The sequence below is a fragment of the Puma concolor genome, chromosome D4 (assembly GCF_028749965.1).
Source record: "Puma concolor isolate L17-30 chromosome D4, mPumCon1.1.hap2, whole genome shotgun sequence".
In the NCBI taxonomy this organism is placed as follows: domain Eukaryota; kingdom Metazoa; phylum Chordata; class Mammalia; order Carnivora; family Felidae; genus Puma; species Puma concolor.
The window spans coordinates 87,399,921-87,417,481 of NC_141679.1; the positions used below are offsets into that span (position 1 = coordinate 87,399,921).

General features: G+C 50.4%; 2 protein-coding genes across 2 annotated transcripts; both read left to right on the forward strand.

The window, feature by feature from the left end:
• Window positions 1–263: 263 nt before the first annotated feature.
• On the forward strand, window positions 264–4,250 carry LOC112850814 (neutrophil gelatinase-associated lipocalin-like). The gene is made up of 7 exons (XM_025914347.2): window positions 264–492; window positions 1,011–1,147; window positions 2,542–2,621; window positions 2,765–2,884; window positions 3,104–3,205; window positions 3,906–3,936; window positions 4,109–4,250. The coding sequence occupies exons 1-6, from the start codon at window positions 355–357 to the stop codon at window positions 3,923–3,925; spliced, it is 597 nt and encodes a 198-aa protein (XP_025770132.1). The 5' UTR covers window positions 264–354; the 3' UTR covers window positions 3,926–3,936; window positions 4,109–4,250.
• Window positions 4,251–12,605: 8,355 nt separating this feature from the next.
• On the forward strand, window positions 12,606–15,873 carry LOC112850825 (neutrophil gelatinase-associated lipocalin-like). Its single transcript, XM_025914358.2, has 6 exons — window positions 12,606–12,793; window positions 13,310–13,446; window positions 14,406–14,485; window positions 14,629–14,748; window positions 15,058–15,159; window positions 15,854–15,873. Exons 1-6 carry the CDS (start codon window positions 12,656–12,658, stop codon window positions 15,871–15,873), a joined length of 597 nt encoding a protein of 198 aa, XP_025770143.1. The 5' UTR covers window positions 12,606–12,655.
• The last annotated feature ends 1,688 nt before the right edge of the window (window positions 15,874–17,561 follow it).

The window sequence follows — 17,561 nt, forward strand, 5'->3', positions numbered from 1 at the left end:
AGACCCCTGACCACACGCAGTGCTAACCAGGGGGAAGAGAGTGTAGAAGGACTCACTGTCCCTGCCACAGATGTGGAGATATGGGGAAAGCCCCCTCCCTACCTCCCAGACCTTCCTGCCCCTCATCTTGCATAATACTGACCTGGGGAAAAGAGCGGAGAGCTTGCCAAAAGTTTAAGCATGATTTGCGGGCAATTACCTCACCCTTCCTGGATTTGGCAAAGGATAAGTTGCTCCACCCTGGGGTTACCATTGCCCAGCAGGACCATAAAAGGGGCCCTCCGGAAGCCTCCTCACTCACCTCCTCTTTCAGCTGATATCCAGAGTGGTGCCAGCTTCCTTGGCCCTGAAGTCATGGCCCTAGGTCTCCTGTGCCTGAGCCTTGTCCTGCTGGGGGCCCTGCAGACCCAGGCCCAGGACTCCACCCCAAACCTGATCCCAGCCCCGCCTCTGCTCAGGGTCCCTCTGCAGCCTGACTTCCAGGATGAGCTGGTAAGAGGCCTGGGGAGTGGGGGGCAGCTGCAGGGAAGCTCCGGGAAGAGTGTGAACAGAGGGGAGGAGAGACAGGATGGGCTCAGGCTTTAGCTCAGTCTGCCCTCTGGTGCCCTGATGGAAGGCACACCCCATGCCCCCATCCACACCCAACCTTGCTGACAAGAGGGTCAGCTGAGCAGACTCCCCTGGTCCACACTCTTTTCCATATCTCTGAAGTTCTTGCAAGGTGGGAACATCTTCAGGCCCTCTACATGATGAAGAAACTGAGGCTCAGGGATGCCAGCTGGCCACTTGCCAAGGGTCACCTTCTCCCTGACACACTCAGGGCTCCCTCCTGGCCTAATGGCTCCTGCTGGCTTCATCAGCACAGCCTGTATGGCCAGTCTGGGTCCCAGCAGCCCAGCTAGAGGGGCTTCTGGTTCTGGGCCAGGCTGCCTAGAGGTGCCTGCAGGGATGGAGCAGGAGGGCCCCCTGTGTCTGCTCCTGGCTCTGCCTATCATCAGCCCCCATTGTAGTTCCAGGGGAAATGGTATGTCGTAGGACTGGCAGGGAACGCATTTAATAAAGAAGAAAACAGCCAGTTCAAGATGTATGCCACCACCTACGAGCTGAATGAAGACAGCAGCTACAATGTCACCTCCACCCTGCTCCGGTAAGAGCCACCACCTCCTATGGGAATATGGGGGGCCTAGAGGGCTGCCGTGGGGGTCCAGGAGTCAGACTGATGACATAGCCAAGGGGTGACCAAAGCTGAAAGATGATAATTCATCCTACCACTGGGCAATTGGTCCCTGTATTTATTCCTTCTTTCATTCACTGGATCAACATTTCTCAGTCGCTTCAGCACAGACAGAAGACAGTCCTGGGAATGGACACAGACCATCATCAGGAAACAAGACAAAGAGAACAGGGTGTTCTAGAATGGGAGGAGGGTCACTGGATCCAGCCTAGAATCCCACCTAGGGCTTTGTCAAGAGCTTCCAGGGAGGTGGTCTGTGGGATGGGCCTTGAGGAACCAACCTGCATCAGAAGGAGGCCTGGGACCTTCGTGGCAGGGCTGTTGGACTGAGTCAGAGAGAGCCACTTCAAGAAACAGCAAGCCATTGCATGGCTGCCCTGAGCAGGAGCTGATGAGCAGTATGGAGGGGGCGGTGAACACAGTGGTGGGGGCCTCAGGTACTGGTGAGGAGTGGGTGTGGCTGCAGCAGGGAGAGGAATGATGGTGTGCAGCCCAGGAGGCTGATCAGTCGTAGGTGGGAGATGACCAGAGCAGGGGCAGATTAGGACCTAGAGAGGGGAGGCAAGGCTTACCCAGCTCCTCTGGGTTTCTGGCTCTGGCACTTGGGGATGGTGCTAGAGCATCGGTCATAGAAGGAGCAGAAGGGCAGGTGTGGGGAGATCGGCTCTGGGTTCCCAGGGGACCAGACAGGATGCAGCTGAGAGGTCAGGGTTGGCCCAGCAGCTAAGGGAGTCTTTGGCATCCAGCAGACTGGAGCCTCTGTTGATTCCCCCAGGAGAGGTTATAGCGGGAAGCCACAAGATAGGCATAGGGGACAGGGGACCCCTGGGTGGCTCAGTCGGGTAAGCCTCTGACTTTGTCTCAGGTTATGATCTCACAGTTTTGAGTTTGAGCCCCGTGTAGGGCTCTGTGCTGACAGCTCACAGCCTGGAGCCTGCTTTGCATTCTGTGTCTCCCTCTTTCCCCCCTCTCCCAGTCAGGCTCTCTCTCTTTCTCTCTCTCTCTCTTTCTCTGTCTCAAAAATTAATGAACATTTAAAAAGTTAAAAAAAAAATAGGAGACAAATACCTTGGGTAAGGGGACAGTGTAGAGGAAAGTCCACCAAGGGAAACGCCTCAAAGATGGAAGGACAGCAGGTGGAGAGGGAGAGTCTGAGCAGCTCAGGTGGCTCAGGGCAGAGGAGGCAGGCACAGGCAGGGATGGGCTCAGCAGGGAAGAGACAGGCCCATCTGAGGCGTGGCGTGCGGGCCTCCTGCTGTGGCAGGGTGGGGTGTCACCCTCTTACCCACACACCTCTTGTTCCACAGGAACCAGCTCTGTGACCACTGGATCAGAACTTTCCTCCCAAGTTTCCAGCCAGGCCAATTCAACCTGGGCAACATTGAGCGTGAGTCCTGAGTGGAGTGGGTCTCCGAGGGCAAGGACCTCACTGCCCCTCCACACAGATGCCAAACAGTGGAGGCAGGGGAGGAAGCAATAGCTCCCTCTCCCTGGCCAGGGTGGGCTGATCCCTCACTGTCCACCATGCAGGTTACCCTGGAATCCAGAGCTACACTGTACGAGTGGTGGCCACAGACTACAACCAGGTTGCCACGGTGTTCTTCAAGAAAGTTTACAAAAACCGGGAGTTCTTCAAGATCACCCTCTATGGTGGGTCTTACCCCTTCTGGAACCTTGCTTTTGGTCATGCTGGGAGAGAAGAGGCCCACAACACCCATCCCCCAAGGTCCCCTTCACTCTGAGCCCTGGGAGACGGGAGAGGGGTCTTTCCACAGACCCCTCAGGAGGGAGGGGTCTGAGGCATCATTCACGGGTTCCACAATATTCATGGAGCTTTCGCCAGCCACTCACCAGCCATCTTGGCCACAGGGAGGACCAAGGAGCTGACCCAAGAACTGAAGGAAAACTTCATCAGCTTCGCCAAATCCCTGGGCCTCACTGATGACCACATCATCTTCCCAATCCCCATCGGTAATCACCAGCTGGGGAGAGAAGGGCACATGGGGACTGTCCAGGCCTGATGTTGCCTCACTAGGGAAGGGGGGAGAGGAGGGAGGCAGAGCCCTGCTGTGGTCACTGGAGCTGCAGGAGCCACTTTGGGCTCAAGAAGACCCTGTCACACCCAGCGTTCTGGTTCCCAAGTTTCCTCCTTCACAATAGCTCAGTCCTGCCCACATGAGAATTACACATCTGGGGCCAAGCTTCCCCAGTCTCCTTGCCTGGCCATTTCTCCCTCTTCCTCCTCCCTGCCTGGCCTGTTTGTCCTGGGCCACCTCCCCCTTTGCCCTGGGGCTGGCACACCGTTGACTTGGCAGGTGCCCTTGTCCTCAGGCAGCCTGGTCTGGGCAGGTGCCTCCCCAAGGCTGAGGGTGTGTCAGGACTCAGCAGGTAAACAGGCAGAAGGCTTGGTGCCCAATCAGGACCATGGCTGGGCCTCATCTGCCTCCTTTGGAGAATGGGTGTCACCCAGGTCTGCTAGTCCTCAGGCTTCTCCCCGAGTCCCTGCCCCATCATCCAGCCCTCTGCTGTACCGTCTATGAAGGGAAGCCCCAGAACTTCTGTGGCTAGACCAGACTGAGGCCCAGGGTAGCCCAGGGGCAGTGCAGGGGCCCTGGAGGTCAGGGACCCCCCCACACACCCCTGTCCATACTGACCCCTCTGTCCCCCACAGATCAGTGCATCGATGAGTGAGCAAGTGTGCGGTAAGTATGGCTGCAGAGGGGGCTGATGGGAGCCAGGGTGCAGCTGGGGGGTGGTCCCAGGTCTGCCTTTGTCCCACCTGCCCAGCACTGCTGCCCTCTCTATTCCCTTGACTCCCTCTCAGGTGCCCCCGGCTCTGTTTACTCCATTGACCTCCCTCCAATCTCTGTCCAGGGCACCACCTAGCTGTCCCCACCAGCCTGGATGCTACTGAAAGATGTGGAGACCCTTCTCACTGCACAGCTCACCATCTGCTCCCCAGGCTGTCTTGCTCATGGAACCCCTCCTTGTTTGCTAAATAAACATGTGTCGCCTAGTCTCTAGTCTGTGCTCTTTGACCTCTGGGCCCTCTGAGAGGGAAAAGAACAAAGCAAAGGCTCCTATTAGCAACACTCCCAAGAAATGTGGTTTCCAGAAAGGGATTGAGGCCACAGAAGCAGAGTCCAGCTCTGACTGAACCCTTCTAGCTCCCAACTCCAGGCCCAACCCCAGACCAGCAGGAGTCGTCACTTGCCCCTGCCTTGTAGCACACTGCTGGGGCACAACTCACACCCATGTTCAGCCACCTGCAACAGGTCCAATGGCAGAGGCCCAGGCAGGGCCAGGCAGCTGGGGAGAGTTGGGGGGCCGAGGTGATCTCACCACCACTTAACCAGTGATGGAGGGTGATGGGGGTGGGGTGATGGAAGGGTCTGGAGCCAAGGGCCAAGAAAGAATTCTTGAAGATGTACTTGGGTCAAAAATGTGATTTTATTAAAGCACGGGGACAGGACCCATGGACAGAAAGAGCTGGACTTGGGTTGTGAAGAGTGACTGGTTATGTTATGGCCTTGGAGGAGGTAAAGTCAAGGGAAGTTTTAAAAGAGATTTTCGATGCTAAAGAAGATTTACAGAATACTGGAGGCCTAGCTATTGTCAAGCTAAGGTATTTTTCCCTCTAGCAAACATCAACATTAAGACAGTAGGGAGTTCCTTGAGAAATGTTCTTCTCTGCCAGCCTCAAGTATCTGTCAGTGGGCTGCAGGGTATCAGGATCTTTAATGTTACCTGCCATTTCCTTCTTGCCTTTCTTCCCCATATTACTATGAGGGGTGATGTGGGGGCTCCAGGAAACTGAGTCTATAGGTTTCTGGAGATTAGGCTATTGATAAGATTGCCTTTTTCTTCTAATTTACTAAGATATTTATAAACTGATGGAGACTCATGTCCTGCATGACTGGGATCTCTATCAGTTAACCATTTGTTTTCTTTCCTTTCCTTTGTTCTTGGGCAGCCAGGAGTGCCTGAGGAATGTCACACACATCCCACCTGGGGTGGAGGGGAGTAATGCTAGCTTGTACTTTGCCCTCAGCTTGTCTTATGCTCCCTCATCATATCCCCCATAAACAGTTTTGACTGTTACATCTTTAAGGTTGTTGAAGGGGAAGGTCTCATCTTCTGTAGCTTCTTCCTGTTCAGTAGGGGAGTAGAGATGTCCCTACCTATGAGTCAATATTGATCAGTTGGGGAACATATAAGATGTTACAGAAGGCAGAGACAGCTGGATCCAAAATGGATAATGAGTATGAACCTCCTTTAGTAGAAAGGATCATTTGTTGGCTTGAAGTTATTGTAGTGATGGAGTCTTGTCACCAGGCAGAGAGACAGGAGAGAAAACAGCCAAATGTAATTAGAATAACAAGAAAGAGCAGCCCAAATAAAAGTCTTTTGGTAACTGATGAAAACCCTAAGTCCCAGAGTTTAACCAATCATGAAAGGAAAGTGAGGAATTGTTTAAAGCACCAATTTGAGTATTCAGGTCAGTTAGAATCCAGAAATATTTGTGTGGTAATCTAGCATGTATACTGATGATGTTTTGGGTTTTTCTGTGTGGTGGTCTGGAGCCAATGGACAAGAAATATTCCTGGAAGACGTTTTGTGCAAAAAGGTGATTTTATTAAAGCGTGGGGACAGGACATAGGGGCAGGAAGAGATGCACTGGGGTTGTGATGGGTAACTGACTATATACCCTCAGGCAGAGAGGGGGTCAGGGATAGAGTAAGTCTCTAAGGTATTTTGGAAGCAAAGTTTCCAGGACCTTGAGGGGCTAGCTGTTGCTAGGGAAACACCATTATTACTGTTGAATAAAACCTCAGTCGAGAGACCCTTCAGATGCATATTGTGGGATCATAAACTTGGAGTATGATTGCCAGCATATACCTTGGGGCAGTTGAGATAAAGGAAGTAGATTTACAGGATCCTGGAGGTTGGGATACTGTTAAGCTAAGGTTCTCTTTGCCCCTGGCAAAGTGTCATTAATGAGGCAGCTGAGATCCCAGAGGAAGGTTACTCTGCTGGTTTAAAGGACTTGCCAATAGGCTGTAGGCATTTCATTTGCCTTAGTTTCCTACATCACCATGGCAAGCATTTAAATGCCTTTCCTTTGTTCTTGGGTAGCCAGGAGTGTGTGAGAAATATGTCAGATATTCCACCTGGGGGAGGGGAGATATGCCAGCCTGTTTTGCCCTCATTTTGCTCCACGCTCCTTAATCATATCTCCTGTGAACAATTTTGACCCTTATATCTTTAAGGTTGTTGAAGGAAGAAGGTGTCACCTTCTGTAACGTCTTCCTGATGAGTAGGGGCATACAGTTGTCCCTATCTATAGGTCAATATTGGCCCATCAGGGAACAAAAAGGGAAATTAAGGTGAGGCAGGTGAATCCAAGGTGGATAACATGTATGAACATCCTTGAGTAGAAAGGATCATCTCTTGGCTTGAAGTTATTGTAGTTATAGAATCTGGCACCAGGCAGACAGACGTGGGAGAAAACAGTAAAACCAAGTACAATAACTAGCAAGATTAGCTCAAATGAAAAGTCCTTTGGGATCTAACCAAAATCCTTCGGTCCAAGAGTTTAACTCATCACTAAAGGAAAGAGAAGGGTTATTTAATACACCAGTGTGAGTGTCATGATAGTTAGAAATCCAGAAATATTTTTGAGGTACTCCGGAATGTATGTACAGTGTTTTGTTGTTATGAGAGTTTAAGTTCCACCTTGTGCAACACTTAAAACATCTAATGCCACTCTGTTTTGTAGAAGTGTTTTATGCATTTGAGCTATTTTATTTTATTTAAAAAAAATTTTTACATTTATTTATTTTTGAGAGACAGAGAGAGACAGAGCACAAGTGGGGAAGGGGCAGAGATAGAAGGAGACACACAATCCAAAGCAGGTTCCAGGCTGTCAGCACAGAGCATGATGTGGGGCTTGAACTCACAAACCATGAGATCATGACCTGAGACGAAGTCGGATGCTTAACCAACTGAGCCACCCAGGTGCCCCTTGAGTTATTTTAGTATTTAGTAATATAATGGTATTTTGAGAGTCATTTAATTCTTTAACTGTGTAACAGGTGATGTATAGCCATCATATTGACTCTGTTTTGTTTAGTAACCAATCAGGTAATTAAAAAGAGATACTTTTATAGAAAAAAGAAAAATACAGGTTAATTATTAGAGCAGATTAAAAGCCCAGTGTCTCCCAGTGCTGCCGGTGAGATTTTTTAGACATTAGGCTTGAAGCATCCTCAGATGCTTCTGGGAACAGGCAGCAGGAATCACATTGGTCTTTTGGCTTGTATCTCAAATGTCTGTGGTGATCCTTTTGAATGGACCATTGTAAGAAGGAATTGTTAGTAGAAATTGGGAAAAGAGGATGAAAAAGAAAGGTACAACCATCCTATGAGAAGTTGGAGGTCTTCCACAGGTTCACAGGAATAAGAAGGCATATTAGTTTGCTCATTGAATTCCTGGGAAGGGGGCACAGGTTTTATTTTAGATATAGGAGCCCATGAAGTGTTCCCTTCCAACTTTATCGCAGTGGGAGTATATAATATGACCCAGTAGGGGCTCTTCCAGTTTGAAGTTAAACACACGGTTGTATTAGACTTTCAATCCTTTTAATAAACCAGGTATTTTGGGTTTATATGGTGTGGGTTTCTAGCAACCGTTAGATCAGGTTTAGGAAAGATATGTGTTGCATATTCATTTAGAGATTTAGGAATTGCACATACATTTGAACAGTTCCAACATTTACCCAAGCAGTATCACCTAAAATTTACCATTATTTAACAGAGCTTCCACTTAACATACCAAATAAAAAGTCCTCATTGGTCAAAAAGACTTTTTTACAATTTAAATCCTGGGAAGTTTGTTAAACCTTACAAAGTATAGAGCACATCTGAAATGGGGTTGAGATCATTACAAATCTTAAAGCTTTAAATTATGTATTTAACCAAGATGGCATTAAGAGATTCCAAAGGCAAATATGTAGGGTTATATAGTTGTCAGCAAAACTTAAGAGGAGATCCCTTTTTTTTTTTTTTTTTTTTTTTTTGGTCTTTTTGTTTGGTTCCCACCAAAGTTGAAATAGGGAGTCTATGTCTTGCTAGAGAAGTTGGGGAATTTCCTTGAAACAAAGTGAGAAGGGCAGCTGCTTGGGAATATTCTTTAAAGTCCCCAACCCGAGGTAGACTAACCACAGTTGATTTCAATTATAGACGATAACTCAGGAAATGAATGAGGGAGAGGCCCCCACATCTATTAGGAGGAGGAACAGAGAAGCAGTCAGCATCCCCTTTGTCGTGGATGGCCTGTTTCCTCTAGCAACTGAATTCCATCAGGAGGAGGCCTGTTAGCACATCCACGATGTCAGGAGGGAGTTTACTAGCCAAACACATTTGGGCCAATACATTCAATCTGGCCTTTGGCAAATACATTCAGGACTTTCAATCCAGGTCCTGACTTAGAGCTGTGAAGGCCTGGACCTTGGGTACTTCCGTCCATTGACCTTGTTTCCTGCAGAAGAAATTTAGCTGCTAGATCCTACAAGACCACACAATGTTACAGGACATCAGTCTTTTCCTAAATTTTGCAATCCAAATTGCTTCTAGTGGGTTGAAAGACATCCCAAGGGAGAGTCCTTGGGGACTGAGGACAAGCTCCTGTCCTCCTAGAGACAGAAAAGTAGAGAAGATCCATTACCACAAAAAAAATGCCCCCCAAACTCCCATGTGGTGTCCTCTGCAGAGGATATATCAGAGGTTCCTGAGGTGTCATAGTGACCTGAGACGTACCTTTAACCAAATCGCTATTGTCACCGACCAAATACTAAGGGCGTCTGTAGGAGGGATGCTGGTACCCCCCTCCCCCGCTTTCCCATTGTATCCTAGGCTACAAATAGGAGCCAGCAGATGGGCCTACTTGCCTTGCTGAGAAGGCTGAAGAAACCACCGTTTTTAACCCATGGAAAACACTGGAAAAGTTTTACAAGGGAGAATTGCCCAATTTTCTATTTAAGTAGTAGTTAGTAGAGGACATTGACCAAAAACAATGAAGACAGAAACTCATCATGTTCCATGTGACATTCCAACACATAGAGCCTTTCCAGCCAACTTCCTAGAAAATGGTCCCCAGTTGGGTTTTAATTCAATCAGGTACTGTTTTCAACAGTAACAGGGGAGGTCCCATAGCCAGAAACAGCTAGACCAGGGATGTGGAAGGGATCACGTTATACTAATGAGGAGGAAACCTCACATGCTAGTCACTTAGGTGGTTGTTCCGTGCCCAAGGCAGACAACAATATATAATGACAGGAAGAAAGAGAGGGCCCAAGTTTCTGGGTATTTTTATTATTCTAGCCTGGGGACTCACTTCCAGCCAAAAGGCAGGCTTTCTTCTCCCCATAGAGTAGCCATGGGCTAGAGGAGTGCAGACTGAGCAATGGACGGGAAAGTGTTCCAGTAACACCATACTCCTTGAAAAGCCCCAGAAATAAAAGTAAAGGAAGAGAAGAGAAAGTACTCACCAGGTTTGCACAAATGCTCAGGGCCCAGAAGAAAAGACTCAGGCCCCCACATAGGACACCAAAAGATGAGGTTTTTGAGTGAAGTGGGCAGGGGGTTCCAGGGCCGATGGCCAAGAAAGAATTCTTGAAGACGCGTTTGGTGCAAAAAAGAGTGATTTTATTAAAGCACGTGGACAGGACCCATGGGCAGAAAGATCTGCACTCTGGTTGTGACGAGTGACTGACTGTATACTATGAAGCTGTGGGAAGTAAAGTGAAAAGGGAGGGAGGTGTCCAGAGGGACTTTGACATGCTTATGAGGACTCCTAAGGTACCTGAGGCCTTGCTATGGTCAAGCTAAGGTTGTTTTACCTCTAGTAAGGCATTAATATTAGGAATGGTAGGGATTCCTGGAGACATTGTTGTACTTGGTATTTGCCTCAAGGATTTGTCACTGGGCTGCAGGGTATCAGAAATTTAATTTTATCTGCCATTTCTTTCTTGCCTTTCTTCCCCACATCACCATGGAGGTTAGGGTGTTAATAGGGGCTCCAGGAAAGTGAGTCAATAGGCTTCTGGAGATGAGACTATTGGTAAGATTGCCTTTTTCTTCTAATTTACTAAGATATTTGTAAACTGATGGAGACTCATGTCCTGCATGACTGGGATCTCTATCAGTTAATTATGTGTTTTCTTTCCTTTCCTTTGTTCTTGGGCAGCCAGAGGAATGTCACACATATCCCACAGGGGGTGGGGGGAGGTGTAGGGGGTTCTAGTTTTACATTGCCCTCACCTTGCCATATGCTCCCTCTTTACCCAGAGTCTCTTCTCTTAGGGCCCACCACCTAAAGGCCACGCTAGGGGAGCTGGTTCCCTTACAGCAGGTGGAAGAGCCAATGAGGTCTCCAGGAGTCTCATGTGAGGCCAGTGAACCCTCAGGTTAGCCTCAGATCAGGCATTCTGTCAGCCCTGGCCCTTGTGGTGACATTTGGAGACACTGCCCAGGGACTGGGCAGGGACTGGGATGGCCAAGCCCTCATGAGGAAATTATTTCCCTCCAGGACAAAGCTGGGATCAGCCATGGCAGGAACACTTCTGGGGTCCAGGCCTAAGGACCTGGGCTCCACAGCCCAAAACTATAACCAGAGATGGCAGATGGTATCAGTGATCTCTCAAGGATGAGGCTGAGTCCTAACACTCACTGTGACCCAAGGTTCCTGGTGTCCAGTGTGGCAAGGTAGAGAGCCCTCCTTGGGGCTCCAGCCCACCACCTCTTTTCACACAGTGCAGATGCATGTTCCCCACTGACCCCCACCAGGATGGACCTGGGACTATAGGCTTAGAGCTCTGCTCTGTCAAGCTGTCTCATTTGTGGCTGGCATGCCAAGTTGGGGTTTCTCTCCACTGGGCCCACAAGAGGGGCCAAGTCTCTTAGGGGCCAGCTGAGGTCTGGGTTCACCCTGCCAATGGGACATGGAAGAGGGGAGGGACTTACTCAAGATGGGAATTGTGGGGCTTTGGAATGGTGGGGATTCAGAGCTCACAGCCTAGAAAGAATTCTTCAGATGTCTTTGGTGCACAAAGGGTGATTTTGTTAAAGGACATGGACAGGACTCTTGGGCAGAAAGAGCTACACTGGGGTTGTGAAGAGTCACTGGTTATATACCATGGGGTTGGGGGACATAAAGTCAAGAGGAAGTTCCTAAAGGGATTTTCATATGGTCAAGAACACTGGCACATTACCGGAGGCCTAGCTGTTGTCAAGCAAAGGTGGTTTTGTCCTCTAGCAAAGCATTAACATGCAGACACTAGGGAATACGTGGAGAAATGTTATACTCCATTTTTGCCTCATGTATTTGTCAATGGGCTGCAGGTCATAATGAAATTTAATGCCATGTGCCATTTCCTTCTTGCCTTTCTTCCCCATATCACTATGGAGGGAGGGTGATATTTGGGCTTTATAAGTTTATAAGTTTCTGGAGATTCAGCTATTGATAAGATATCCTTTTTCTCCTAATTTACTAGGACATGGAGAGAGTCACGTCCTGCAGGACTGTGATCTCTATCACTTAACCATTAGATTTCTTTCCTTTCCTTTGTTATAGGGCAGTCAGGAGTACCTGAGGAATATCACACAGATCCCACCTGGGAGGAGGGGCATGCTATCATGTGCTTTGCCCTCAGCTTGCCTTATGCTCCCTCATCAGGAACACTCCCCAGTAGGCCTTTGGTGGTGGGGGGAGGGGAAGGGTGTCTCACCCTGTGCCAGAGCCTGGGGTGGGTCCCTGGGAGGGCCAGGATTGGGCTTCATGAGCAGCACAGGATACACTCTGTCCATCCCTACCAGGAATGTCCTCTTTCAGCTGCCTCTCCTTCCCTTCCCTTTGGAGAATCACAAAGCAAAATGGGCTCTGTTGATGTGAGGTATTCTCCGCTTTCATCAGATACAGAAAAGGGATGCCACCCCAGTTACCCCACCCTGCACTTGGCCCCAGCTGAGAGGCTCCTGGCGGTCAGAGATGACAGCTGGTCCAGATCAGAGACCACTATCCTCACACAGTGCTAACCAGGGAGAAGAGAGTGTGGAGGGAGTCACTGTACCCACCAGAGATGTGGAGATATGGGGAATGCATCCTCCAGCCTCCTGGACCTTCCTGCCCCTCATCTTGCATAATCCTGACCTGGGGGAAGGGCAAAAAGCTTACCATGATCTTCAGCACAAGATACTAGCAATTGCCTCACCCTTCCAGGATTTGGCAAAGGATAAGTCGCTCCACCCTGGGGTGAGCCATTGGCCACAGAGACCATAAATAGCATCCCCCCAGAAGCCTCCTCATTCACCTCCTCTTTCAGCTGATATCCGGAGTGGTGCCATCTTCCTTGGCCCTGAAGTCATGGCCTTAGGTCTCCTGTGGCTGGGCCTTGTCCTGCTGGGGGTCTTGCAGACCCAGGCCCAGGACTCCACCCCAACCCTGATCCCAGCCCCGCCTCTGCGCAGGGTCCCTCTGCAGCCTGACTTTCAGAATGTGGAGGTAAGGGTCCTGGAGGGGCAGGTGCAGGGAGGCCCTGAGAAGAGTGTGAACAGAGGGGAGGAGAGACAGGATGGGCTCAGGCTTTAGCTCAGTCTGCCCTCTGGTGCCCTGATGGAAGGCACACCCTGTGCCCCCATCCACACCAACCTTGCTGACAAGAGGGTCAGCTGAGCAGACTCCCCTGGTCCACACTCTTCCATATCTCTGAAGTTCTTGCAAGATGGGAACATCTTCAGGCCCTCTACATGATGAAGAAACTGAGGCTCAGGGATGCCAGCTGACCACTTGCCAAGGGTCACCTTCTCCCTGACACACTCAGTGCTCCTGCCTGGCCTGATGAGCTCCAGCTCCTGCCAGGTTCATCAGCCCAGCCTGTGTGGCCAGTCTGGGTGCCTGCAACCCAGTTAGAGGGGCTTCTGGTTCTGGGCCAGGCTACCTAGAGGTGCCTGCAGGGATGGAGCAGGAGGGCCCCCTGGGGCTGCTCCTGGCTCTGCCTATCATCAGCCCCCATTGTAGTTCCAGGGGAAATGGTACATCTTAGGATTGGCAGGGAATGAATTTAATAAAGAAAAACACAGACAGTTTAAGATTTACGCCACCACCTATGAGCTGAATGATGACAACAGCTACAATGTCACCTCTACCCTGGCCTGGTGAGTACCACCACCTTCGACGGGAACATGAAGGGACCTAGAAGGCTGCTGTGGGGGTCCAAGAGGCAGACTGATGTCATAGCCGAGGGGTGACCATAGCTGAAAGATGGTCATTCATCCTACCGCTGGGTACTGGGTCCCTGTATTTATTCCTTCTTTCATTCACTGGATCAAAATTTCTCGGCCACTTCAGCACAGACAGAAGACAGTCCTGGGAATGGACACAGACCATCATCAGAAAACAAGACAAAGAGAGAATAGGTGTCCTAGAATGGGAGGAGGGTCACTGGATCCAGCCTGGGATCCCACCTAGGGCTTTGTCAAGAGCTTCCAGGGAGGTGGTCTGTAGGCTGAGCCTTGAGGAACCAACCTGCATCAGAAGGAGGCCTGGGACCTTCGTGGCAGAGCTGGTGGACTGAATCAGAGAGAACCACTTCAAGAAACAGCAAGCCATTGCATGGCTGCCCTGAGCAGGAGCTGATGAGCAGTATGGAGGGGGCGGTGAACACAGTGGTGGGGGCCTCAGGTACTGGTGAGGAGTGGGTGTGGCTGCAGCAGGGAGAGGAATGATGGTGTGCAGCCCAGGAGGCTGATCAGTCATAGGTGGGAGATGACCAGAGCAGGGGCAGATTAGGACCTAGAGAGGGGAGGCAAGGCTTACCCAGCTCCTCTGGGTTTCTGGCTCTGGCACTTGGGGATGGGGCTAGAGCATCTGTCATAGAAGGAGCAGAAGAAAGACAGATGTTGGGAGATTGATTCTATGGTGCCAGGGGACCAGATGGGATGCAGCTGAGAGGTCAGGGTTGGCCCAACAGCTAAGGGAGTGTTGGCATCCAGCAGACTGGAGCCTCAGTGGTGATTTACCCCAGGAGAGGTTACAGTGGGTTCCCACAAGATAAGAATAGGTGTGTGGCACTATTGGCTGTCACCCTCTTACCTACCTATCTCTTCCTCCACAGGAACCAAACCTGTGACCACTGGCTCAGAATTTTCATCCCAACTTCGCGGCGAGGCCAATACAACCTGGGCAACATTGAGCGTGAGTCCTAAGTGGGGTGGGTCCTTGTGGGCATGGACCTCCCTGCCCCTTTACACAGACACCATCCTATGGAGGCAGGGGAAGAGTCAATAGCTCCCTCTGCACAGCCAGGGCAGGCTGAGATCTCACCATCCACCATGCAGGGTACACTGGAATCCAGAGGTATGTTTTACGAGTGGCGGCCACAGACTACATCCAGTTTGCCATGTTGTTCTTCAAGAAAATTTACAGAAACCAGGAGTACTTCAAGATCACCCTCTATGGTGGGTCTTACCTCCTCTGGGCCCCAGGTCTTGGTCATGCTGGGGGGAGAAGAGGCCCATTGCACCCAACCCAAGGTCCCCTTCACTCTGAGCCCTGGGAGACGGGAGAGGGGTCTTTCCACAGACCCCTCAGGAGGGAGGGGTCTGACGCATCGTTCACGGGTTCCACAATATTTATGGAGCTCCAGAAGGTGGGAGAGTGGTCATCCACAGAACCCCTCAATAAGGAGGGGGTCTGACACCTCGTTCATGCTTTCAACAATATATATGGAGCTTCTGCTAGTGACTCACCAGCCATTTTGGCCACAGGGAGGACCAAGGAGCTGACCCCTAAGCTGAAGGAAAACTTCATCAGCTTTGCCAAATCCCTGGGCCTCACAGATCACCACATCATCTTCCCTATCCGCATAGGTAATCACCAGCTGGGGAGAGGACAAATGCATATGGGGACTGTCCAGGCCTGATGTTGCCTCACTAGGGAAGGGGGGAGAGGAGGGATGCAGGTCCTTGCTGTAGTCACTGGAGCCCCAGGAGCCACTTTACATTAAGTAAGACCCTGCTGCAACCAGAGTCCTGGGACCCAAGTGTTTCTCCCTCACACTAGCTCGGGCCTGCCCACATGAGAATTGGAGGCATGGGGCCAAGTTTCCTCAGTCTCCTTGCCTGGCCACCTCCCCCTCCACCCAGGTGTGTTTGTCCTGGGCCATCTCACCTTTGTCCTGGGGCTGACTTACCACTGACTTGGGAGGCACCCTTGTCTTCAGGCAGCCTGGCCTGGGCAGGTGCCTCCCCAAGGCTGAGGGTGTGTCAGGACTCAGCAGGTAAACAGGCAGAAGGCTTGGTGCCCAATCAGAACTGTGGCTGGGCCTCACCTGCCTCCTTTGGAGAACAGGGGTCACCCAGGTCTGCTTGTCCTCAGGCCTCTCCCCGAGTCCCTGCCCCATCATCCAGCCCTCTGCTGTACCAGCCCTGAGGGGAACCCCCAGAGCTTCTGTGGCTGAACCAGCCTGGGGCCCAGGGCAGCCCAGGGGCAGTGCAGGGGCCCTGGAGGTCAGGGATCCCCCCCACACACCCCTGTCCATACTAACCACTCATTCCCCCACAGATCAGTGCATGGATAAGTGAACAAGTGTGCGCGGTAAGTATGGCTGCAGAGGGGGCTGACTGGATCCAGGATGCAGCTGGGAGGGGGTCCCAGGTCTGCCTTTGTCTCACCTGCCCAGCACTGCTGTCCTCTTTATTCCCTTGACTCCCTCTCAGGTGCCCTCTGGCTCTCTCCACACCATCCACCTCTCATCGACTTCTGCCCAGGGCACTGCCCTGCTGTACCTACAAGCCTGGACACCACTGAGAGAGCCAGGGGACCCTTCTCATTACACAACCCACTAGCTGCTTCCAGACTGCCCTGCTGATGGAACCACTCTTGCTTGCTAAATAAACACATGTCCTCTGGTCCCCATTCTGTGTTCCTTGATCTCTGGGCCCTCTGAGAGGGAAAAGAATAAAGGGCAGGCTCCTAATGGCATCACTTCTAGGAAGTGTTGTCCCCAGGAAGATAGGGGACCACAGAAGCAGAGTCCAGCTCTGACAGAATACCTCTAGCTCCCAACTCCAGGCCCAGTACCAGACCAGCAGCACCCTCACTTACGCCTGCCTGCTAGCACACTGATGGGGCACATCTCACACCCATGTTCAGCCACCCACAGTAGGTCCAATGGCAGAGGCCCAGCCAGGGTCAGGATGCTGGAGAGAGTTGGGGGGCCAAGGTGCTCTCACCCCCCACTTCACCAGTGATGATGTTTTGGGGTGATGGTGGGTTCCACAGCCAAAGGCCAAGAAAGAATTCTTGAAGACATCTTTGGTGCAAAAATGTGATTTTATTAAAGCACAGGGACAGGATCCATGGGCAGAAAGAGCTGCCCTGGGGATGTGAAGAGTGACTGCTTATATACTCAAGTTGGAGGCAGTAAAGTCAAGGTAGTTTCCTAAGAGATTTTCATATGCTAAAGAAGATTTACAAAATACTGGAGGCCTAGCTATTGTCAAGCTAAGGTATTTTTCCCTCTAGCAAACATCAACATTAAGACAGTAGGGAGTTTCTGGTGAAATGTTCTTCTCTGCCAGCCTCAAGTATTTGTCACTGGGCTACTGTGGATCAGGAAATTTAGTATTTCCTGCCATTTCCTTCTTGCCTTTTTCCCCCCATATTCCTATGGAGGAGTGATGTGGGGGCTCCAGGAAACTGAGTCTATAGGTTTCTGGAGATTAGGCTATTGATAAGATTGCCTTTTTCTTCTAATTTTCTATGATATTTGTAAACTGATGGAGACTCATGTCCTATATGACTGTGATCGCTATCAGTTAACCATTTGTTTTCTTTCCTTTCCTTTGTTCTTGGGCAGCCTGGAGTGCTTGAGGAATATCACACACATATATCTCACCTGGGGTTAGGGGAGGTGTAATGCCAGCTTGTACTTTGCCCTCAGCTTGCCTTATGCTCCCTCATCATATTCTCCATAAACAATTTCACCCTTACATCTTTAAGATTGTTGAAGGTGGAAGGACTCATCTCTGCAGCTTCTTTTTGCTCTTTAGGGGTGAAGAGACATCTTTACCCATGAGACAATATTGATCACTTGGGGAACACATAGAAGAGCTATAGAAGGCAGAGGCAGCTGGATCCAAGGTGGACAACGATTATGAACCTCCTTGAGTGGAAAGGATCATCTGTTGACTTGAATTTATTGTAGTGATGGAGTCTTGTCACCAGGCAGAGACATGGGAGAAAACAGCCAAATGTAATTAGAATAACA

Coding starts and splice junctions, on each gene's coding strand:
- LOC112850814 (XM_025914347.2), top strand. CDS start 355: ATGGCCCTAGGTCTCCTGTGCCTGAGCCTTGTCCTGCTGGGGGCCCTG. Junction 493..1,010: donor CTGACTTCCAGGATGAGCTG/GTAAGAGGCCTG, acceptor CCCCCATTGTAG/TTCCAGGGGAAATGGTATGT. Junction 2,622..2,764: donor CAACCTGGGCAACATTGAGC/GTGAGTCCTGAG, acceptor TCCACCATGCAG/GTTACCCTGGAATCCAGAGC.
- LOC112850825 (XM_025914358.2), top strand. CDS start 12,656: ATGGCCTTAGGTCTCCTGTGGCTGGGCCTTGTCCTGCTGGGGGTCTTG. Junction 13,447..14,405: donor GTCACCTCTACCCTGGCCTG/GTGAGTACCACC, acceptor CTTCCTCCACAG/GAACCAAACCTGTGACCACT. Junction 15,160..15,853: donor CATCTTCCCTATCCGCATAG/GTAATCACCAGC, acceptor ATTCCCCCACAG/ATCAGTGCATGGATAAGTGA.